Here is a 25237-nt window from a genome sequence, read left to right as displayed (position 1 = left end):
CCTTTGAGATTTAACGCTACTAATTCCTCCAGCCCTCACATTTACTAGAAGTGACTGTTAAAAAAAAAAATACAACAAATCAATCATTCTGGAGGAACTGCTGTGAATCCTGAAACAAAGGGAAAGGATGAGATCATCGCTGTTTCTTCAGCCTTGGTGAGGTCTCCAAGTGAACATATGAAGCAGATGAGACTTGCCTCAGCAAGGCCTGCCAATGTCAGAGCAATAAATAAATGTTCAGAGAATGAGGCTGCACCTTCAGCTGATGGGAGCTGCTGTCAGAGCTGGGAAACCTGCAGAGTCCCAGGATTTCTGGGAAAATGAAGATTTGGTGCTGAGCTCCCCTGAAGGGAGACTCCAGAGCAAGCCACTCTGGAAAGGGTCAGGCTGCCAGGCAGGCACTTAATGAAAAGAAAAACACTTTCAAAGATTCTTTGCCATTGTGATCCTCTGTGTTGAACTTGGCATTGCCATGGAGTTCTTGGGCTGTCCTACAGCAGGGACACCAAGGCCTGGGAAGCACTGAAGCAGCTTGTCCCAAACTGTTCAGCACCAATATTTGATTGGGGACTCCTGGTTTTCTTCCTGCATTTCTCTTCCTTGGCTTTGGCCATTGAGGAAGATTTTCACATGGAGCCAGAAGAGCTGGGACTTTCTGTGCCTCTCTTAATGGTGAAAATTAGGAATGAACCCAAGCTGTTATTAAGTGTAAAAATAAGTTGCTCTAGCCAATTCTTAACTGTGTTTACAGTTTTCCAAGAATTGGTTCCCAACCTGGAGTCACAGCCCAGGCTTGGCACAGCTCCAGGCACACTGAGGCATTCCTGGTGGAAGGTTCTCTTTGCTCCAATTCCCACTCCCTCTGCCTCAGACCCTTCAGTTTTAGGTCACTTTGTTATCAAAAAGACAATGCATAAAGAATGTTCATCTGTGACAACACTGTCCAAATAACCCCTTCTGTGAGGACAATTTCTGTCTGACCTTTGTTCCAAATCTGACAGCAAAATTCTGATTTCATAAAACTCTTTTGGAGTACATTTTTTTCTTTCCCTACTTTTAAAATTAATTTACCTTCTGGTGAAAGTCCAAACAAACAATTAGAAGTTGGGCTGAATTTATGCCCTTTGGGGGAAAAAAATCACCACAATATCTACAGAGATGGCTACTGACCCAGCAGTTATCAGAACTGTGGTGGTTTTTTTTTTTTTTTATTTTTATTCTTTTTGGCACTAACCCAGCTTTCTAAACAGCCAGTGACCCACTTTCACCTAGCTGGCCTCTGAAGTTGAGAGAAGATTCCTACCCTGTGGAGGCTGGAGGCTCTGTTTGAAGTCCCTGCTGTCAGGAGATGGTCAGTTTACGTCTCCTGTCCTAGGACAGGAAAAGGATGCACTCTCAGCTCCATGTGTTGCAGGGAGATAAGCACAAAGATTTCTGTCCTATGCCCTTATCAGCTTTTCCTGCTACTCTCCAGAACAGACACCACCAAGGCTGGCAGTAAAAATTAAACTTAAGCAAGAGGAGGACAAAAAAAAAAAAGAAAAAAGAAAAAAAAAAAAAAAGAGAATTAGTTCTCATAACTGTAATTCAAAAGGTTGAAGTTTTGGGAAAAAAACTGTGCTAGGATTTTAAAGAGTACTGAAAACTACCTAAAATCTTCTGTATTCTCAGTGTAAACTGACCTACTGTGACACACCCAGGATGACTTAGGGTTTAAAAGATATCTCAGGACTTAAATAATCTTTACTACATGAGAATTCTTCCCCTTGCAAATAAAACCAATTAGCTGGCAAAAGGACATTCCCTTCATATGGAAATGATAATGGAATTACAGAATAGTTTGGGTTGGAAGAGACCTTAAAGATCAATCTGTTCCACCCCTTGCCATGTGCAGGGACACCTTTCACTAGACCAGGTTGCTCCAAGCCCCATTCTATAAATTTAATATTTTTATTTCATGGTTTCCTTTGCTCCAAAGCCCATTCTATAAATTAATAGTTTTATTTCATGGTTTCTTCTGCTTTCCCTTCTCTTTTTTCTACTCCCTCCTTCTCTTTATGTTCCTTCATTCCTGCCACCTCATTTTCTTAGTGTGCAGAGGACAAGCTAGACAGAGCCTCCAAGGATTTTGGGTTATCTTCCATCTTTCCATCTCCTGCCCACATAAGATTTAATTTATGGGTGCCTCAGCCTCCACCCTCTATAAACTGGAGTTACTTCTTGTTGAAACACCGTCAGGCGTAAGTGAGATGGACTCAACATCATTTTAGGAGGCACCTTCAAGTAAGACTTGAACATAAAGGTGATAAATAAATGTTCCAGATGGAAACCAAGTGTCCAGCTCTCCACAAAGCCCCACCTGGATCGACTGATGTAGAAAAAACCAAAAACCATCTAGCAAATACCCACATATAATTCCCAAATGGCTGTTTTAGAAACATCAAGAATTGCTCCTGTGTTCCTTCCCAGCCCTCAATATCATTACTGAAATCATGTCTGCACTGTCAATTTATAAATTGAAACAATTTTAGAAAACACCTCCCATGTAACTGCAGCAGCTGTTAAATCCATGTCACAGATGTCACAGGGTGCCAAAAAATTGGGGGAGGACTTCATGGATGTGACAGGGCAGAGAAAGTTCTTGAGCACTTCAAGATCCCCAAATTCTGGACTTATTTCTGCTATCAGTTCATTCTAGGACAAGGTGTTTGGGGAGACATTTAAAAGAACAGTCTAGTTTCATTTCTAAAAGCACACAAGATCCTAAAATATACTAGTTTTCCAGATGATTGAAAGAGTTTACTATATCTATACAGAAGAACATATGGAGACCCAAAATGAACAGAGGTCAATGAAGAAATAATCAATTTATTGGCATTTTAGGCAAAGTAAAACGTTCCTCTTAGAAGTTCCTGCTCCCTCTCCTCCTTAAAAGAAGCTTCTAAAGTTTTGCTTTAAAATAATTGAGTTGATGATACATTTTACCCTTAAACATGACTTAGTGTCTCCAATAAATGAAAAACACTTTTCTGTATACATGGCACATCAAAATTTATGTTACTCCTACTGCTATTGAGTAAAAAAATTCAAAAGGCAAATCATGAGATCTCAGCATTTCTCCAACTTTGTTCTGCCATTTCTCTTTAAGTTCTACCACAATAAAGAAAAAATTCCTCACTCAAACCTCCTGAAATAATACAAAAATAAGGAAATTATGATATAATGCTCTTTGGGCAAGACAGGAATTATAGTGATGGCATCAAAAATGTCAAATATTCCTTCAAGCTGGAATGAAAGAAGTATTTTAAGACTCTAATCACATGAAAGCAGCACTGAGTCCAGGATTCAGGATAAACCAGCATGTGTGTGTGTGTGTTTGTGTGTCTGGGTGTGTTTATCCCTGGATATCAGACAGGACAGGAAAGGAAGAGTTGAAACACTTGTCCAGAAAATGCTCAAAAAGAAAACACAGCCAGGACAAATTTAGCAGCTTTACTTAGCTGGGATATCAAAGGCAGAGCTGACTGGAAAAGCAACCACCTCTCAAGAATGGCAAAATAAACTCAGCACAGTCTCGGGAGGAAAACCCGGATCAGAGGCTGGATTTTGTTAACTGCTGCTGCTTTGGGTAAGTCAGGTCCTTTCTGACACTGCTGAGATAATCTTGTCGAAGAACAACAAAAATGAAAAGCCAAAAATAAAAAAAAAAGGACAAAAAGACAGGCAAGACAGACACCAGCCATTTCAGGGGGAATCTGTTTGGTAAAGTGGCTTTGAGGTGTTGTCTGAAGAAGCAAAACTTGGAATGAGCTTCCTAAAACATTTTTTTTTAATTTTCTTTTGGTCTCCTTTGGAAAAGTGAATTTCAATAGGCTGATTGGCAAGTTATTTGTTGATCAAAGGAAAAGTCTGAAACACATCTGAAACAGATTTTCTGAATAAAAAAAAAGCATTTCATGCTCAATTCAGAAGAAAGCTTCCCCAGCAGAAACTAGGCTATTTGAATTTTTTTTTAAAGGAAGCTTCCATCAACTAAAATGAGCCAGAAGTGACATGTTTTAATAAATTCTGTCTTGAAGACATGCAGACCTATTACCTGAATATGATACTGAAATCATGGCTTAGAAATGTGATTTTCTATCCAAAATTCATTAATTTGCTTGTATTATGCAGAAGAGGTTTTACCTCAGACTGGGGAAACCATCTGGAACTTACAGTGACCAGAATCAAAATTTGACGTTCAGAAATAGTCAAGGGTTAGATGGGAGAGGAGTGGCATCTGCCCACCTCTGGCCAAAAAAAAAAAAAAAAAAAAAAAAAAATAGAGGAGGAAAAAGGGGTAAAAAAAAGAAAATTCTCAAATTTTCAAGCTGCTGCAACTTCACCTGGGGAAGTGTTCCTGGAAGATTTAGTACAAGGAGCAAAGGAAGTGTGTCAACATGATCTGTACCATCCAATGGATAAAACTGGCTTTGGAATTCACCTTCCCAGTGCCAAACTGAGATTCAGAAATTGAAGTGATGTCAAGCAATTTCCCTTGGCTCCCAGTCATGCCAGAGACAGACACTCTGACGCCGAGGGAGGATGATGGGGAGATAGCAGGTCCCTCTCATTTTCACAAGAACTCCAGGGAACTGCTCCCATATCTGCTGCAGAATTAATCAAGATAAGTTAATGTGTGATAACATGTATCTGAAGTGGAGAAAGCCTGGACAGCTCCTGCCTCTCCAGGAGTCAATTTAATGGCTCTCCAAGAAACACAAAGTTGTCCTTTTCTGCCCTGATCCACCCCAAAAGCAGAGCTCAGGCTGGAGAGTTGGAAAAAAGGACAAGGTGTGGCACAGGAATGTGACACAGTAGAGAATACTGAATCTCATAATACTGACAAATCATTGATGCTTTTACACCCTGGCACAAGAAACTTTCACCTGACCCACAGATACTCCTCCTTCTGCTATTCTTAAAATACTCCACACTCATAACAAGAAAATGGTTTGTGCATCCACAAAAATGGGTATTTTGAGGTATTTCAGTGAAGTCTCTGTATGATTGTTACATTGCCACTGGGACATGTTTCATATTAAATGAGAACATCAACAATCATTGGAATGCTAGAAATATGGGTAAGGTGGGAAATTGGAAAAAGGTTTGGGTTGCAACCATGGAAACCAGAGTAGGAAGAGACCACTGAGCAAACACACAGAGATGTTTTGCTTGATCACAAGATCAATCCCAGAATCACAGTATCCCAGAATGGACTGGGTTGGAAGTGACTTTGAAAATCATTCAGTTCCCCTCTGCCATCAGAAGTTCTCAGCACAGCCCTGAATAGTCAAAAAATGGAATCAAAACTTATCATGGAATGGTTTGGGTGGGAAGGGACCTTAAAGATCACCCAGTGCCACACCCTGCCATGGACAGAGACACCTTCCACCATCCCAGGCTGCTCCAAGCCCCATCCAACCTGGCCTGGAACATTTTAAGAGATGGGGCAGCCACAGCTTCTCTGGGGAACTTGCGTCAGACCCTCCCCACCCTCACAGGGAAGAATTCCTTCTCTTTATCCCATCCATCCCTGTTCTTTGCTAGTAGAAGCCATTCCCTCTGTCCCATCCATCCATGCCATTGTCCAAAGTCTCTCTCCATCTTTCCTGTAGCCTCTCTTCAGGGACTGGAAGGGACAATCAGGTGACCCTGAAGCTTTCTCTTCTCCTGATCAAGCCCAATTCCCTCAGCCTTTCCCACATCAGATCTGCTCCATCCCTCTAAACATCTTGGTGTCTCCTCTGGACTTGTTCCAGCAGCTCCAGGTCCTTCCTGTGCTGGGCCCCAGGGCTGGAGGCAGCTCTGCAGGTGAGGTCTCACCTGAGTGGGGCAGAGAGACAGAATCCCTCTGTACCTGAGCACCTCTGTCCATCCCAAATGAGGAACTCTGCAGACTCCAGAAACCTTCAGGCCACACCACCACATGGGATGCACCAGGAATCACACACACACAATTCCAGCCTGATGAAAGTATAAGCAATTCAAATCTGTGCATGGAGCACTCTGAAATGTTCACAGAGAATTCCCAGTGAGTGCCATCAATTGGATCTGATTAATAAAACATGCCAGCAAGGCACAAGCTGTGAATTTGTGCTCACAAGCACTCCAGGCACACAGACAAGCACCAGGCTTGTGTGTATTACACACAAGGACTTATGCTCAGGTAGCCAAAGGCCTCTGAAAATATCACCTGGTATTTTTACAGGAAACTCTGTCTGGAAAGCTCTCATGCTCCATTTTCCCACCTGCATTGTTCACAAGGTGACATCCATCAGCAGCATCCCAGATGGATGGCATGAATGAATAGAGCAACTCCAGAGGCTGAGATCCCAGCCAGGTATTTATATCCCTTCCCTTGAGAGCCAGCTGACTCTACTGATCTAAGAAACTGTAATCCCTCCCAAAAAAGGCAGAAGTGTCAATACATAAAAAAAATTGATTTTAATAGTGGAAAAAAAAAAATCCAAATTTGTCTGTTTTGTTTGCAGACATGTCAGATATGCAATAGCCTTCTAAATGGAAGGTGATATGACCAGAATATTTCCCTGAGGTATAATTTGCTTCTCTAATAAAACAATAACTTCCCACTGTGCTGTCATGAATAATATCACCTGAAGTAATGCTTATTCCTTTAATCCAGGAGTATGTGGAAGGATGAGAAAAGCATCCCCATGTATGACAAACGAACAGCAAAACAGCAGGGCTGACATCAGCAACTGTCTCTAGTACTTCAGTTATCTCACCAGAGATTGATAGTGAAAATACAAAATTTTTCAGTTCCAGATGTGTGAATTTGGGCTCAAACTCAACCATTTGAAGAAAGAGCTGAGTTCTCAGCCATCTCAACCTGCAAACCTAAAATCAGTAAATATCTACATTGTCTTGTGGGGCAGCTGGACCCAAATTCCAGATTTTGATTTGTTCTTCAGCACTTAACAAACTGTCCTCTACAAGTACCTGATACCACCCCCAGACCAGAAAGGATGAAGATAAAACTGCAGTAATCCTAGCAAGAATATTCCAAATCCTGTCTTCTAAACAGCATTTGAATTGAATGTAGTAAATAAAGACCAAGGGCACACCCAAAATGAAAAAAACCCAAAAAACTCAATAGCTGTTCATGATGTGAGTACCATTTCCAGAGAAATGAACAGCACATAATTATGTAATTAACAATTATGATTGTCTAAATAATCTCATTGTAGGGTTGGAGAGAGTCGAGTTACACGATCAAGCTCAGATTCAGCATTTCTAGGGGACTTTTTGTTTGGTGTTTTTTTCTTTTTTTTTTTACACAAATTGGGATTTGAATGAGGTTCAGTATAATATGTGGAATAGTGACATTATAGAGAGGAGAAAAAATGATGAAATAAACCTTAAACTCCTGACTGTACAAGAAGGGCATTGTATAAAGGCCTCTAGGAGACATGGCCTGATCCACTCAACCAACTCCAGCACAAGCAGCCCAAAACCTCTCTGGGGGAACTTGCAATTCCAGCCTGAAGGAAGTACAAGCACTGAAAACCTCAGAGGCTTAAATATTCCTTGTATGGGATCCTTATGAAAGGAAAATCCCCCAAAATTTTGATGGATTTTATTAATTGGTATCCAAGGCCCAGCTTGATGAGGCCCTGAGCAACCTGGGATAGCAGAAGGTGTCCCTGTTCACAGCAGAGGGGTGGAACAGGAGGAGCTTTAAGGTCCCTGCAATCCAAACCATTCCAGGACTCCAGAATTGTATTTATCAAGTATTTTCAAGACAGCCCAAAGGCATATTTAAAGAGATATGTCTATCAAAAATTTGCCATAAAAACCCAAGGGCAACATCCTCTCCCTCAAACAAAAAATTTTCAAATACAGTGCTTATGATACCAGGCAGAAACTGTGAAACAATCCAGAATTTTGAGTTCAACCAAAACTCAAACATACACTTTACTAAAAATTAGTAATTTTCCAGTTAGGAGGAAATTTATATCCAATGCCAAGTTGGATGGGGCTTGGAGCAACCTGAGATAGTGGGAGGTGCCCCTGCCCATGGGGGTGGAACTGGTTAACTTAAGGTCCCTTCCAACCCAAACCTTCCTGTGATTCCATGATTTTATGTAAAAGCAATAATGGCTTTTTTCATTTAACTATTTCATTGCTTGCTTTTCAAATGGATTCTTTTCTTCAAATGCTCCTTTAAGAACTTTCTGAAGGAAATAACATTTTTACTCTCATGGTTTAAGAGGGGAAAACCCCCAAGTTTTCCTTCAGACAGAGCTCCAACTATTCCTCCAGGAGCTGACATTTCCTCTGCCCCAGCCAGGTAGTGCTGAAACCAATATTGCAGGGCTTGCAAAAAAAAAAAAGGAAAGAAAAAAAAAATAAAGTCCCTTCCCACTCAGACGGTTCAAACCTGTCTGCAGCCTGTTGGACTCCTTGGAGCCACTGGATGCTCCAATAGTTTTGGCAATGCAAGTTCCCATTTTCACTGGGGTCAGCCAGAACAAGATCAGACCACATTCCTGGTGGCCAGCAGGTGATCTGTGCTTGTGTAAGCTCAGGCACAAAGGCACAAGTTTATCTCTGTGTCCAAATGCAGCCAGCTCGCTCTGCAGAAACACCTGCAGTGAAAAGAGCAGCTCAAAAAAAAAAGATTACAAAAACCAGCAGCCCACTGAGACAAGGTTTGTATGGCAGCAAGATCCTGGCAATGGAATTCATCCACCCTGGCTGCAGAGCCAAGGAAACCACTTGCACCTCCAAAGAGCTCAATGGTTTGATCACACATCACCAGGTGAAACAGAAGAGTTAAGTTATTCCTACTCATTTAATGTGAAAGGATTAAAAATGTATTAAAATTAAAACGTGTCCCAAGAATGATTTTAGCAAGAATTTCTTGGAGTTGATCTGCCCTTCAACCAGAGAACAGCTGCCTGGAAGGTATCAACCCCAATAATGTTGTGACTAAAAAGTTAACCAATAACAGAATCCCAGAATGGTTTGGGTTGGAAGGGACCTTAGAAATGATCCATTTCCAGCCCCATACCATCGGCATGGACATCTTCCACTATCCCAAGTTGTTCCAAGCCCTATCCAACCTTGGACACTTCCAGGGATGGGGCAGCCACAGCTGCTCTGGGCAACCTGTGCCAGGGCCTCAGCACCCTCTGAGTGACATTATTAGGTAACCTTGAATAAGATAATAATATTAGAATAAGGTGTAGCAAATCCTTTAAATGCTTTTGAATGTGCCTTTTTGCTTCTGTACTTGAAAGATGACTGAACGGCTCGGGTCCCTCCCACCCGGCTATAGGGCAGAGGTACAGTATAGAGCAAGAGTCGTCAGAAATTAAATTAAAAAAAAAAAAAAAAAAAAAAAAAAAAAAAAAAAGAAAACATATTTTGCTTCCAGATAAAGCCAGAATGAACATCTTTGTAACCAATTAATTTGGTGAGGCTTTTTTTGGTTTAGAAACCACAGTCTTCTGTTACAAGCTCTGAATCAGTCTCTCTACTCTCTAATGCTGTTCAGGACAGCCTTGGGCAGCCCCAGGGGATTCATCCAGCATCCCTCACTTTCCCTGGTGGAGGGAACTAGCAAGTGTATTCCAGGGCTATTAAAGAGTTAATTAGGTAGTGCTTTGTGCAGCTTCACTGTTTCAGCAAGTCTCGGGTGACACCTAATTAACAAATCTCTGATGAGCTGTTTCTTAGAGAGCTCAGCACAAGTGCTCCACGAAAATCTCCTTTGGCATTCCAGTCAGGAAGCCCCAGTGTCCTGCTGCCCCTCTGCCCCTCAGTGAGGGGATATCTGTGATTCTCCTGGCTGGCTCTAAGCTGTCAATCCTGCCCCCTCTCAATAAAAGTTTATTTACTAAACTTGGGAGCATTTCGTACAAAGCAAAAACCAGGCAGCTACATCAAAGCCTCCCTATTATCACTCCCTAGTGAACTGTGAAAATATAAATTCAAAGCTGACAAGCTAGTTAGACTTTTAACTAAAATCTGAGGGCAATTAACTTTAACCATGCCACTCTGCTACTGTACTCCTGGCACCAACTTTGAGAAGTGGCCCAAATTCCTCTGAGGAACAGAAAGACCATTTATCTCCTCTATTTATTCAGGGCAAACCTCCTCCTTGGTGTCAAGCTGGGAATGCAGCGTTGCTGACTGTGACTGGCAGTGATAAAGGAGCTGGTATGATTTTCAAATGAGCAGCATGTCCTGTTTTCCCAAATATTGGAGGAAAGTGAATAATATGCCCTCCTAAATAAGAGCCAGGTACCGATTTAGAGCTGCACACTGGGGAAAAGGTGCCTATAAATTCCTGGACACATAAAACTCCTGCCTCAAAAAGGATTTCTGCTTGTATCTCCTACAGAAAGGTATTTTTATTTGCAGAACTTGGGAAAGGAAAGCAATCAGAAGTGACAGAAAGATCATTTATCTAAGGATAAGTTAGGAAGTGGCATTAATCTACAGAATAATTTCTGTACATGTGATCCCTTCCAATGTTCCTTAAGTCCTATCCATGTTCTGGGACTGAATCCTTTTAGAAGCAATAAAAATGTGAACCCCTGGCTGTGACAGGGGGTTGGTTGGGATGATTTTTTAAGGTCCCTTCTAACCCAAATCATTCTGCTCTATCAAAAATATGAGACAGAAACTGTCAAAAGCATATTGTCCTGCTAAGTATCTATACGGAAATAAAAATAATATAAAGCTTCTATATATTTGCAATATATGATTATAAACCAAGAGCTTTGTACCTAAAGCTCAAAACAAACCTAAAGCTTTACATGTGGAGTCTCAAATCTTCATATCCAATGGAGAGAGGTGACCCTCAAATGCACAGCTCACACCTTAAGCAGGTTAAATGGCCCTTCACTGGAGCTTTTCTCTTCCCCTGCTTCTTAGATGTTACATCACTGTATTTAACTTCTCAGTGGGGATTAATCTCCCTCTCCTTCAGGCATTTAGCTTAACTCTGAAACAATTGGAGAATATTGCCTTGAATCAATCAGGATCAGCAAATCTCCACAGCAACAAGGTATCCTGAAGGACAAAACAAGAAGCCAAGTGGGCATCTCCTGCATCACATGAAGGTGCTTTTTTTTCAGGGCTCTTAAGTGGTGTCAAACCCCACAACTCCCCCTTGGCTGCAACCTCATCTTTTCTTTTAAGGACTTCAGACCCAGGAAAACAGAGTCTGACAGCCTGACAATCTAGGTTCCAGAAAAATCAGTTACTAATTAGGACAAAAGAGTTTTGTAGCTTTCAGTCCAAAACTTTCAACAATAAAAACTTATTGGAAAATTAGTACCAAAAGTGCTTTACAGATGTCATGGCAAAATTCTAATATTTTGTTGCCTGACATGAACTTGAGATAACTTTTCCTACTTCCCAAGCTTCCTCTGAGAGCGTGAACAGTTCCCATCCCTTCAGACACTCTGTAAAGGTGAAGGGCATTTTGTTCTGCTGATACAGGAAAGAAAGGAGTTCAAGACTCAAAATTCTGTGATTGGAAGAGGATCTGCCACAGCCCTGAAAGGTTTTATGTCTGAGAATTTGGGAGCAGAAGGGCCCTACAAAAACCCACTGCGGGTTAAAGCAGAGGGGCAGCATCTCCTCTAAGCTGGAAGATTCCCAGAAAGCAAGAGCAAGCCTGGCCTGGGCAGGGAGCCCTTTATTGTTATCAGTGTTTTTGTAGAGCCAGTTGCCAGGAGTGACAAAGCTCTGTTTTCCAGGAGCAAGGGCTCAGATCAGAAGCCCCGGGCCGGCGGAGCTGCGGAGCGAGGGCTCAGCGCTGGGCGTCTCTTGGAGACGCCCATTTCCCTACGACAACGCCGGAAAAAGGAACGGGCCACGCTCCCTGCCTTTGGACCACATCCATCACAGTTGCTACACACAGCATTCCTTTGCCATTTGGTAACTGACAAACACCAGGCTTATGAAAAAAAAAAAGGGAAAAAAACTTGACCCTGCTGTTGGGGAAAAAACCCCGAGCCTGCAGTGCTGCAGGTGGGAAAGGCTGGGCAGAGGGGACTGCTGGAATGAGAGGAGGGCAGGGAATCAGCAGCACAAGGGACACAGAAAGTCCTGGCTGTCCAAAAATGCTGCTGCTCCACTTGACCACTTACACAAACACTCCTGCAGGTGAGATACTTCTGCACTTCTTGCCTGAGCTCAGCTTCCCAAGATCCACAAATCTCTGGGGTTACACACCCTCACCCTCAGCGGTGCCCTCAGGGAATGCTCTGGAGCACAGCACCCCTCTTCCACCCAGATTCTATGTAAACAGCCCTGCTTCTGCAGGGATTTCAGGAAAGCTGGAGACAGTCACACTCCAGGACTCTCTGAAAGTTTAATTAAGCTGCAATGTCTTAAAACCACAATATGGGCGCCGTGGCTGTAAAGTTCAAAAGGTAAATAGGGAAGCACAGAACACTTCCAACAGCTGTGCCAGAAATAACCATTGGGAGAAACTTGAATGCTGCACTTTGCACTTCAAAATTCTCAGTTATCATCTCACTATTTCAATGCACTTCATGAAGAACCACACACAACACAAATTAGGCTGATACCATGAGAATAATCCCTGGGTTTAATGGTTGGGAAATTGGGATGCAAACTTGACCCAAGGCTGCACAGCAAGTGGTGAAAGGGAACCAACTCCTGAGCCAGATTCCTGGGATCCACTACAGACAAATCCCATCCTCCAAATCCAGAGGGGCTGGCAGAGAGGAGTTCAAAAGCAGTGATTAATAGGAGGCTTAGCAAGCAGAAGCAGGGACATTGTGCCTTCTCAGTGTGCAAGTTCCAACAAAAAACTTCCTCTTCCAGCTGCTTGCTGACGTGTAGGATTACCCAATTTTCTCTCATCACCTCAAAGCTTGGCCCAGCATTCTCATTGCTCTTAAGATGAAATGTAAATGAATGCTTAAGCTCCCAGCATCAGCACAGACACAGATATTAAAAGGCTGAATTTAGGTCACTTTGGCCAAGGCTGAATTGCTCCCCACAGAACATTCACTCCTTAAGTCAGGAGGAGAAATATTTTTAGGGGAAAGCAATTTGAGAGTTGGATAACTCAACAGTCACGTGTTTTGTTATATCACTGCCCCAGACTAGAGCTGAGCAGCACCTGGATGTTTATATAATTTATATAATTTATATTATTTATATATTAGGGTGGTCTTCATGGAACAAATGCAGTTTTGAGCTGGTGCTACACAGCACTGAGTCCTTAGAAAAGGGAGATATTTAGAAAACTTAATAATCCCCTGGGCTAAATGTGGTGTTTACAAACTGATTAAGGAGCTGATACTGGTATGAGCTGAGCCAGGCAAGTCAATAAAGATCTGAAGCTCTAAAATAATTTGGGAATTGTTGGAGGAACAGTTTTTGCTTGGATGGGACAGCAGGGACATGGACAATCAGCCACCCCAAAATGCACCAAGACAGAATTTGGGATGTTGTCTTTGACATATTTCATATTAAATTTCCTAGTGGTTTAATCCATTAGTAGTTGGAGAGAAATTCCACATCCACTGACACCCAGAGGACTTCACAAATATTTCATGAAACCTGAGAATTTTTCCAGGCACTTGGAGTGTTTGGTGCTTTTTCAATATTTTTAAGTTTAAGCAGTAGATGAGATTTGGAGAGAACCAACAAAAACCTTGTGTTTATTTACCTGAACTGTTCCTCTTTTTCTCCACTAAACATAAACCCCATATCCATATTATGAAACATCAAAGAATAAATATATAAATTAAGGGTTTCCTAAAATAATAAAATTGCTTGATTTCTTCCCTCATCTAAGATTTTTTACTCCCTTATGAGATATAATGGTTTAATGAATAATAAAAAAGCACCTTCAAGCTTGCACTTGACCACAGCAAGATGTTTGTAGCAATTACTATTTTTGTAACTGCAAATATCCATTGCAAAATACACAAGCTGACAATTTGAAATTAAAATATATTCTTTTAGAAATTTTAAGAAAAAGAAATTGTGTTTTCTGTGAACTAGAAAACATTTCCTAATTAGCATTAGCCTTTGACTACCTTGTACTACAGAAACTTTCTTCTGCTCCCAAGCTCAGATATTTCTTTGTAAAAAATATTGAGAATAAATAATTTTCTTTCAAGTATTGAAACACTGAGTGACATTTAAATTCTTCAATATTCTGGAAAACAGGATTTTAGGGCATGCAATATTTTTGATCTTCCCTTCATTTGTTAAAAAACAACTTGTACCACACAGGTGACACAGGATCAGTGTTACCCTGAGCTGGGCTGGATTCTGCTGTCAAAAACACTTCCTAGTACTTGGAAAAAGTCAGCTCCTGGTGAAACAGAGCAGGTTTAAAATAAATCCCAGAAAATAAAAAATGAAAAATTGAATGCTGTGGGCAGGCACACTTCTCAGCCTCTGTCCACTCTACTATTGTGGTAAAATCATCTTTGATCCTGACTTTTTGTGGGAGCTGAAAGTTTATCCAACACATGCTGGTTTTTAACTCCAGATGCCACCAAGCCACCCTGGGAATTCTGGATCCTGAGGGACTCCAGAACTTTCCACCAGGATCATCGAAGCAGAACCTTCTGGAGGTCCATCCCCAGACTACAACCAAAAATTTCTGAGGAATTAATGATCACAGACAGCAGCACCTCGTGCTGCAAAGCCAGACCAAGCTCCAGCCTCTACTCCCCACACCCACTGGGTTTGTAGGGCTGTGAGTCTGCAAATCCAAACACCCTTGGGCACAACCAACTGTCCCCAAGGAGAGAAGGGACAAACTACACACCAGAGATGGATCACATCCCTTAATCCATGCAGGGAAGACTTCAGACCCTGCTGCATGCATGGAAATTTTGGGATCTTTTCAGCAGAGTATCCAAACTCTGTCCAACTCAGCAAAACTCTTGAGTTTTCTGTGGCTGATTTCAGTTGTTATCATGGAATGGGTTGGGTGGGAAAGGACCTTAAATCACCCAGTTCCACCCCCTGCCATGGGCAGGGACATCTTCCACTAGCCCAGGTTGCTCCAACCTGGCCTTGGACACTTCCAGGGATCCAGGGGCAGCCACAGCTTCTCTGGACCTCCCCATCCTCACAGGGAACAATTCTTTCCCAATATCCCATCCATCCCTGCCCTCTGGCAGTGGGAAGCCATTCCCTGTGTCCTGTCCCTCCATCCCTCATCCCCAGTCCCTCTCCAGCTCTCCTGGAGCCCCTTTAGGCCCTGGAAGGGGCTCTGAGCTCTCCCTGGATCCTTCTCTTCTCCAGGTGAGCACCCCCAGCTCTCCCAGCCTGGCCCCAGAGCAGAGGGGCTCCAGCCCTTGGAGCATCCTTGTGACTTTAACATTCTAACAGGTCCATAAGTCCCTGCTGTCTCCTCTCAACAAATCAAACCAGGACAATATTCATCCTTAATTCCAAATCTGAGACCTTTCCCACAGCATATCCCATGAGGGAGAACAGCACGTTCTCATCACCAGGATCCTGACATGGGACACATCTTTCAAAGCTGATGCTGAAGCCACCTGAGCACAGAAGGCACCACCCTCCCCCTGCATGATTTGTCTTCCCCATCATCCTCTTCCTCTTTCCTTAGCTGAGGGTTATGCACAATTATTAACAGAAGGTCAAATTAATGACATTAATCATCACTTTTGTCACATTTGTCCCTCTCTCTATGGCAACACCATCACTGTTCAAAGGAAACACACTGGGATTGATGGTGGTTTGCAGAGGGAGGCTGCAGATTTAGTGAAAAACATACAATGGATTTCTTAACATTGTCCTAATCTTGGGAAAACTCAAATAAACCCAAACTAAATTCAAATGGCCAAGTTTGCAAACATGCCAGGGAGCTGGAGAGAGCTCAGAGAGACAAAGGACCAGTTTGGACACTGGTGGGGAATATTACCACCAAGTTACTGTCCTGCACCAGATATTTCTCCTAACTAGAGAGTTAAAAAAGCAAATTTTCACAGCTGAAGAAAGAACGATCCAGCAGAGAAGCTGAAATACTGGATTGGGAGTGGAAAAGCTTGTTTCTTTAGATTTTAAGCACTTTCTCAGGCTGAATCATTTCCTTTGCTCCAGCTTCTGGTTTGTTTAACCCATCTGAACCAACCAGCAGTTTCATAACCAGTTTGATGAGGCAAAAATCAGAAGACACCCTTGGAGGAAGGTTAGACACCCTTTAATGACACTAAGTCAGCAAAAATCAGATTGCTGTGAACACCCAGTCCTTGAAGGCTGCTTGAATAGATGGAGGTAATAAAATGTATCCTAATCCCTGATTTTTGAGAGAGACCAAGCTGCTGTTTCCTTCTCATTCCCACAGCAGCATTATCCCCACAAGTTGTCAGCCCAAATTCCACTCCTCCAGACACAGGAATAAGTAAATTCCTACTTATAGGAGAGGGCAGGGAGGGAGAACAACTCATCATCAAGAACTTGCCCACCTGGCTTAAAAATCAACAGGAAGCCACCTGCTTACTTCACACTTCCATATACAAATCCTGTTATGATAGGATCAAAAAAAAGTACTTTTCCTTGTTTTGAACTGCTGCACTGCAATTTTTTTTCAATTTTTTTTTTATTTTTAAGGAAAGCTCTTTGATCAGACAAATATTTTTAAAAGGAAAAACAAAACAAAGCTGGTCTATAAAGCTCAGGCTCATGGCAAGGGCTGCTTGGGAGGAAGGGATTACATAGGACAAAAAATAAGGTGAGGTTTATTCCCTAGAAGCCAAACCCATATTCTTAGGTACTGGTGTGTTACTTTCTCACATAATACACAGTTAAAAAAAGAAAAAAAAAAGGAAAAAAAGAGACAATTGCAAGAAAAAAAGCACAATTAGGATTTGTTTTGAGCACCCAGTTAAGTAGCTAAGCCAAACATTGTTTTGTGGTCCCTTACACGATTCTACTGCTTTAACCCTATTTACCTCATGGATAAAAGTGTTTCTAAATCACATTTTTATGCAATTTAATTTAGAGCTGGATTTCCTTCCTCCCCTTTTAATTTTCTTTTTTTTTCCCCCTCATTTTTTCTCTAAATCTCAGTGAAGAATCCCACTGGAGAACCACCTTTACAGGATAAAGTGTTATAAAATATACAGATGACAAGGTCCAGCACAGAAATGCCAAAAGCCAATAGGAAATCAGCTCAGTTAAAGCCTTTTACCAAAACAGATCTGCCTCTTACACCACAGATTTTCCCCAATTATTTCATCAGATCCATTTATGGATATATTTATTTGTCCATGCAGTGCCTGAGGACTGGATATGACCAACTGAGCAACCTCAGGATATTTAAATGACAAAAGCAACTGAGCCATCCTGATTTCAGACCCACTCAATCTCAACACAAAGCCATGTCAATGATTTCCTCTTTTTGAGAGGGGAAAAAAAATTACTGATTTTTTTTTCTTCCAAAAAGAAAAAAAAAAAAAACAAAAACAAAACCAAAAAAACACCCAGAAGTACTCCAATTGTGACAAAGTTCTGATTGGCCTTTTCCTCTCACAAACTCCCACAGCCTAAAAGCTTCCAAGATGCAAAAAAAAGCAAAGGCAGCAAAAATCCACCTCCAAGAAACACACAGCACAGCTTTCACACCAAGCGTAGTTAAAAAAATGACTAAGTTTTCTTGATATATGAATTTGTGGGTAAACCATTTATCAATGACCTGTTTACCTGTGCAGCAGAGTCCCTCAAGCAGAGGGTCATGTCATTCCCCTTTGACTGATTAATTAGCCAATCAAGGGATATTTTTCACTGTGAGGCAGGATGGGTTATTCCAGCTAATGCCTGGTCTCTAATGGTAACACATTAAAGCCAACTTGGCTCTTTAAGCCTCTGGAAGTGACCAAAAGGGAAGGAGAGAAGATAAATCAAAAAGAGCTCCCCCCAGTTTTGTTTCTGTTCCTTAACAACCCCCCCAAGGAACAAATGTGGAGGCAAGACTTCTCCAATGAAGAGAGGAGGAAAAAGCACCGTTAATTCCAGATTGGGAGATATCTCCTCCTCTCCCTCTCTCCTGATATCTGGACAGCAATAATTTATCCTCCAGTTGATTAACAAGGTGCTTATAGAATAGGCAACAAAATATCAATACTTTGCTCTTCCTCTTTTTTTTTATCAAAAGCACAACTAGGACAGAATGCTGGGTAAAGGAAATTCTTCCTGGTGTTCCTGAAACACTCTCATCTGCATGGAAAAATATTAAATATATGGCCCAAATTAACACCTTGAGCCTAATTAATTTTCTGATTTGCTATGTAGGATGTTGCAAGTTACCAACTCAAAGCAACAGGGCTTTAGATCAGCTTTCCACTGGTCTGTGCTGCCAGATTTGCTCTATCTGTACCACCTGTGCAGGGGGTTGGAACTGGATGAGCTCTAAGGTTCCATCCAACCCAAACCATTCTGTGGTTCTGTGATTTAGCCCTTCAGCTGTACTGTCCTGTTGTCCTCCTTGTCACTGTGTGTCACCAGCCTGTCCTGGCTGCTCCTCAGGCACCCGAAAATGGCTTGCACTGCTCAGTGCTGGCAGAATCTGGTTTGGAGTTGTTTTTTTCTTCTCTTTTTGACCCTTTTGGCTGTTAAGAGTCCATGGTGGGGTGCACAGCAGAACTGGAGAGGCCAAAGTTCCGGCAATACTCCAGAAGCTGTAAAAATCCCTTGATAAAAATCAGAGAATGGTGTGCGCGGGAAGGGACCTTAAACCATTCCACCCTTTTCCATGGGTAGGGACACTTCCCACTATCCCAGGGTGCTCCAAGCCCTGTCCAGCCTGGCCTTGGACACTTCCAGGGATCCAGGGGCAGCCACAGCTTCTCTGGGTACCCTGTGCCAGGGCCTCCCCACCCTCACAGGGAACAATTTTTCCTCATATCTCATCTGAACCTCCCCTGCCTCAACTCAAGACCATTCCCCCTTGTCCTGCCACTTGGGACTAAAATTCTGAAGCAAGTAAAACATGCTAGTTGAAGCAGCAGAGGTTTCAAAGATAATAAGACTAAAATATTTCATGACGGAACAGGGAAGGCCAAGAGATCCACGTGCACAAGGACAAGGATTCCTGCATGAGCTCAACTCCTTTACCCACAAAGAATCCAAACACAACCACAGGAATCCAACTTCAGTACTGGAGCCACTCACAGAACAGCTTCTGGGAGCTCTTTTACTTAAACTGATCCATCTCTGCCCATCCCAACAGGTCTAAAAGTGTTAAACTCATCTTTTTTCTTGGCGTCACTCACTGAGGCGCTGGGATTTCCCTCAGGAGACTCCTCCAGTGCCCTGCTGACATCACTGTGAGGAAGCCTGCTCAAGAGTAAGTCTGAGTCTTCCTTTTTCTAATTGAAGTTCTCACCCCCCAGTCCCATTCCTGGCTTTTGCCTACTCTGATTACTGTCCCTTCCCTTCCTCTGCTCCTCCCTCCCCGTGACCCCCAGGTATTTATAGGCAGAGAGGTCAACTTTTTTCTGCCTCTTTTCTGAGATGAACGTATCCAGTTCCTCCACTCTCTCCTTCTAGGACATGCCCTCTAACCCTGTCTCCCATTTTACTAAATCCTTTTGGACTCTCTCCAGGTTTTTGATGTATTTTTTTTTTTCTGTTCTGCTTCTCAGTCCCAAATACCTCATGCTAACTGTGGTCTCCAAAGCAGAACACTGAAAAATCTGTGTTAATTTGTAACTCATTTTCCCCTTCTGCAGGTTTTTTTTTCCCTTCCCTGGCATTGCCAAAGAAGGGGGCAGCAAATTAATTTATGTGCTAACCCTGCAACAAATTTGGTCACAGGTAAAAAAAAAAAAAAATTAACTTGCAACTTGCCTAAAACTCACAATTGTGAAACCCCACAAACACCAATATCATGATTGGTATTTTGCAGAGAGAAAGTTGAGGTGCAAGGAATGGTATCAGTTCACCCATAACTTCAGGGAGCCCAGGGCAAAGCCAGACTTTAATGGATTTTCAGCTATGTCCCTTAAGATTAGCCAACATGCTTTTCTGATAAGTGCTGGGAAATATAAATCAGTTGAGGAAGTTCTGCAAAATGTGTCAGAAGACAATTTCCTGATTAAAAAAAAAAAAAGTGAAAAAGCACCAGGGGTGGACAGTTCCATTTCTAATGCCTAACAAGGAAGAAATCACTGCAAGCCTGAGACTTTCGGGCTACTTGGATTGGGTGGCTGAAGGGAACTTACGCAGGTTTCCATCCAAGTTACACAAACTTGAGGAAGCAGATTACTCATGGAATGGCCTGAGCCACTCATGTGTGAGATGGATGCAAAACACTCAGGTTTTTATGCATCTCCAACAGGGGTTTGAGCAAATCAGAGCTGCTCCCCCCAGCCCCCAGAGTGAAATCAGTGCCAGAATCATGTTGTTCAGCAACCAAGTTGGGACCGTCTGCAACTCATTCCCAAATCCTCAGCTTCACTCAGGAGCATTTTCTCCAGTGATAAGGCTCCATCAGGAAACACAGCTGGATGGAGGAAGGAAATTCTGAGAAGAAAAAAAAAAAATAGTGGGGGTTCCAGGAAGTTCAACCAGATAGGAACTAATGGAATTTGTTTTTCTGTCTCCCCAGCTCCCAGTTGTTCCTAAGCAAGTGAGAAAATCACGGGGAAAAGTGGTGGCAAAAAAACAAGTCTGGCAGATCTTAGCCTGCAAAACAGGTCCTCACTGCAGGTCTCCAGAGAGCATCATAATTACAATTCAATATTTTCGATCACTTGCTCTCCCTGGGAAAAACTGCAGACGTTTTCAATTTAGGTCCACTCTGAAGCCCAGCCATTGTTTTCTTCCCCACCTCGTTTTTTTGACTTGTATTTTTTTTTCTGTTTTAAACAAAGGTCCCTGTGTAGTTTATTAAGGAGGTTTGAGTTGGACACATGATTTATCAAAAATAATTTTTAAAAAAAGGACTGTTACATTGAACATTCAGGAGAATTAAAGGTTGCAATTGCCTCTGATTAGTAACACATATCCCAGAACCATCAAAACAACAGCACTGTAGTTTTATTACTTCTAGAGAAACTCTTTTGACCCTCAGGGGCAAACAGCATTTCCTTCCACATCCTTTGCAATTCCCCTCTTTTGCAATCTTTACAGTCCTCTGGCCAACTCCCTCTTCCTTTGATAAGGTAGATAATCCAAGTTTCAGCATTCCCCACTCACTGCTGCAGAGCTGGTGTGGAACCAGAGAAATGATCCATTACCAGACCAATCCTTGGCCACTGAGACAGATAAAAAGGGAGTCTGAGATCAGCCCCACAGCTCAGAGAGCTCAGACTCAGCTCACACAGAGCATCTCCTGCCAAAGGCTCCTTGCACAGTCAAGATCATAGAAGGATTGCTAATGACCACACTGAAAAGAGTGGACAGGAATGACTGGAACAATGACATCTCATTTGCTGAGACCCTGTTTATCACTGCAGCGCTTCAGGGGTGATAGATTTTTGACAAGATTTTCTTCAGAAGAGCCAGGATTATCCTGCTGGTCCAGAGACCATCACTGAGCCTTGAGTTCTCCCACTAATTCCCCCTGGGGCATAAGCACAGATGGAATTCCCTCTGTTTTGCTTTTTTCTTCTCTTTTCCCAACCTCTAAAGGCAGTTTGGTGTGACAGCAGCCAACCAGCCAGACCTAGTGCAACAGTGGGGAGGCTTAGATTGGAGTTAGGAAAAATTTCTTAATGGAAAGGGTTGTCTAGCACTGGAACTGGCTGCTCAGGAGAGTGGAAGAGTCACCATCCCTGGAAGTGTTCAAGAAACACATGGCTATAGCACCTGAAGACATAGCAAAGTGGTGAACAGGCTTGGAACTGAGGATTGTAAAGGTTTTTTCCAGCCTTAACAATTCCATGATTCCATGATCTCTTCTGCCCCTTAAGTGACCTCTTTTATCCACCCACTGAAATTTTGTCATGGGTTTAAACTGGAGGCTTTAGGGAAGGCTGATAATCAAAAGTCTGAACAAACTCCTGAAAAAGTTGCCATGGCTGATCCTGCTCTGAGCAGGTGACTCCTCTGGAGACCTCCAGGTCTCCTCCAGTCTCAGCAATTCTGTAATTCTGTAAAAAACAGCTTCTGCATCTTCCCGCAAAGTTACACTCAAGTTTTTGTGATCCCAGACTGAAACATATAGAAATAAGGGAAAAAGAATTAAGATGAAAATCTCTGTCAAGAGATTTTCAGAAAATCTCTGTCAAAAGATCAAGAGTGGAATGGTAGCTCTGTTGGGGTCATTCAGTGCACATCAAATGTGTGCTGAAACTGCATCTCTGAGAACAGAGGAGGGAGATGTGCCTCAGAAAGAGGCTCAGAGACAGAACTTCAAGCTATAAAATCATGGAATGGGTTGGGTTGGGTTGGGTGGGACCTTGGAGATCATCTAATTCCACCCTCTGCCATGGGCAGGGACACCTTCCACCATCCCAGGTTGCTCCAAGCCCCATCCTACCTGGCCTTGGACACTTCCAGGGATCCAGGGACAGTCACAGCTTCTCTGGGCCCCCTGTGCCAGGGCCTCCCCACCCTTGCAGAGAAGAATTTCTCCACAATATCCCATCCAACTCAGTCTTATGTAAGTTTGAAGCCATTCCCTGTATCCTGTCCCTCCAGGTCCTTGTAAATGGTCTCTCTCCATCTTTCTTGTAGCTCCTTTCAGGTACTGGGGGGACACAATTAGCTCACCCCAAGGCTTCTCTTCTCCAGGCTGAACAATCCCAATTCCCTCAGCCTTTCCCACAGCAGAGCTGCTCCATCCCTCTCATCATCCTGGTGCCTCCTCTGGACTCTCTCCAACAGCTCCAGGGGTTTCTGGGCTGGGTCATGTCCAGCTCTCACCCACCAGCACCCCAAGTCCTTCTTCCAGGGCTGCCCCATCCCTTCATCCCCAGCCTGGATTGATCCCAGGGGTTGCCCTGATCCAGATGCAGCACCAGCACTTGGTCATTTTAAATCCATGAGATTCCTGTGGCCACTGCTCCAGCTTTTCTAGGATCAACAGGGGAACTTCCATGGATCATCTCCATTGCACCCACAGCTGGGAACCTGCAATCAGATTCATGGATAGGAGCAGCTCTGGCTCCTCTGGAAGTGTGGAAATCCTTATCCTGTCACCAGGGAAAGCAGCCCAGGGTTGTAGGAGCTGAAATTTGAAGGGAACTGGAGCCCACCACAACCTGCAGGAAAACCCAGGGCTCTGCTGGGCATTAGGGCCCTTCCTACCTCATCTCCATGTAGGAACAACTCAATTCCAGGAGAATGGCAGCACCTTCCTGCTCCTGCAGGAAGGAAATTCCTCAGGAATTTCAAACCAGCAGGCAAACAGAGAATTCCTGCAAAGCCTCACAGGGCACTTCCCTCTGTGCCACCTTAAGGAGCAGGCCCCAGCACATGATGGGAAGGGATCATAAGAGTTCATGGGTGCAGTGCAATGAAACTGCTCAGAGCTGGAGGGCCTGAGCAATGCATTTCTGTTCTGTGCAAACTCCACAGATCTCTGATCCATGAAGAGAAGGAGAAGGGGGAGCTGGGGGAAGCAATTGTGCTGCCTCTGGCTTCCTCCCCAGAAGACAACAATGCAGCTCCAAATTCTGTGCCCTCCTGCCTGGATTTGCAAGAGGAAATTTGGGTGCTAAGGAGGGAACAGTCTGTGACTTTTCTGCCAGAATGTTGAACCATTTCAGGAAATCTGCACAGCCAACCACTGCATCTGTCAAGGGATTGGCAAAAACATGCACAAGCTTAGACACCCTTCATAAAATCCATGTGAATTGCAGTGTGTATCCACAAAAGAGCAAATGATCTGCAGGAAAAAGTCCCAGAAGAAGCAACTTTCCAACTCTGAATTTCAAAAGATGTAGAACATAGAGAGAAAATGATACCAACTACTTGAGACAACTCGTGAGTGGGCAAAATCTGCTCCCTCAACCCCAGCAGTGCTGATGCTGCTTTAAATCCCAGTTTGTTCCTTTAAATCCCAGCTCCAACAGCTCTCACAGACAAATTCCCAAATTCTTATTTCAGCTCCCAGTGACCTGCAGTGAAGTTCCACAACAACTTCCAAGAGCACAAGGAGCAAGATGTCACACACTACAGGGTATTCCAGAAATTTCCACTCCATTTCAAGCCCCATCTTTCCCTTAAAACCAGAGATTTCCAAGAACTTGGAACCAACTGGGTAATTCCTGCAATATATTCATTTGTGCTTTTCCAGATGTTATTTTTTCCAAAGAATTTTTCTGGATATGTTGGTCATGTCACAGTTATTTTATCCATTGATAGAGCTGGTTTGTGCTCTGCAAGTGAAAATGCTAATTAACACATAAATGAAATAAAAACTGGTCCAAACTTGGATCTCATTATCCAAAGTCCGGGGAAAGGTCTTCTAATCAAATATTTATCACTTTTCAGGCCACTTCTGAATCTTTTGCAGCTACTCAGCCTTTCCCAATTTTTGTGAAAAAAAGAGCAGTTTGTGGAGATTTCCCAGTTGCTACTGAATGTCAAATTTTATTTTGGAGATTCATGGATCTTTCACAAATTCATTTAGGTTGGAAAAGACCTCTGAGAGCATCAAGTCCAACCTTTGACTTTCAGGTCAAGCAAAGTTCTTCTTTGTGATGTATATTTCCAACTAAAAAATTAAAATACTGGAGTTCTCCACCTCCAAAGAAGTTATATCATGATAATCCACAAAAACAGGGGTTAAATTTACTCTTATTTCCTTAGTATTCAAGCACAGCACTTCAAGTAGAAAAAACAAATTGGCATAAGACATTTGGACATTTTGTCATTGGGATAATAAACAAGGAAATAAGAGAAAGGTGAAGATTCTTGTTTACCTGGGTCTTGGCACTCTTCTGCCTTCTCCCAAAAATGCAGGACAGGTCCTGTTCAGTGCGAGATGAGAGATCCTTACCTGGAAGGGGGAAAGAGAGGGAAAAACCCCAAAACCTTCATACCTGAGGATGCATTTTGGTAACAGTGTGACCCACAGACAGAGAGGAACTGCTCTTGGACATAAGCAAAAATCACGAAGTCCAGGTTGGATGGGGCTTGGAGTAACCTGGGATAGTGGAAGGTGTCCCTGCCATGGCAGGGGGGTGGAATTAGATGAACTGTAAGGTCCCTGCAGACCCAAATCATGCTGTGGTTCTATGCC

The 25237-nt window shown here is 42.8% G+C and overlaps 1 protein-coding gene across 2 annotated transcripts in view; it reads right to left on the bottom strand.

The window, feature by feature from the left end:
- PINX1 (PIN2 (TERF1) interacting telomerase inhibitor 1) overlaps window positions 1–25237 on the bottom strand; it is a 62113-nt gene that overhangs the window by 21861 nt on the left and 15015 nt on the right. For both annotated transcript variants that reach the window (XM_063153175.1, XM_063153176.1), the window contains exon 6: window positions 24918–24994. In XM_063153175.1, coding sequence (XP_063009245.1) covers window positions 24918–24994 — 77 coding nt within the window. The remainder of the gene's footprint in view (window positions 1–24917; window positions 24995–25237) is intronic.

This window comes from Melospiza melodia, chromosome 3 (genome assembly GCF_035770615.1).
Source record: "Melospiza melodia melodia isolate bMelMel2 chromosome 3, bMelMel2.pri, whole genome shotgun sequence".
Classification (NCBI taxonomy): Eukaryota; Metazoa; Chordata; class Aves; order Passeriformes; family Passerellidae; genus Melospiza; species Melospiza melodia.
Note: the sequence above shows the minus strand (reverse complement) of the source record. Positions and strands in the feature narration are given on the sequence as shown.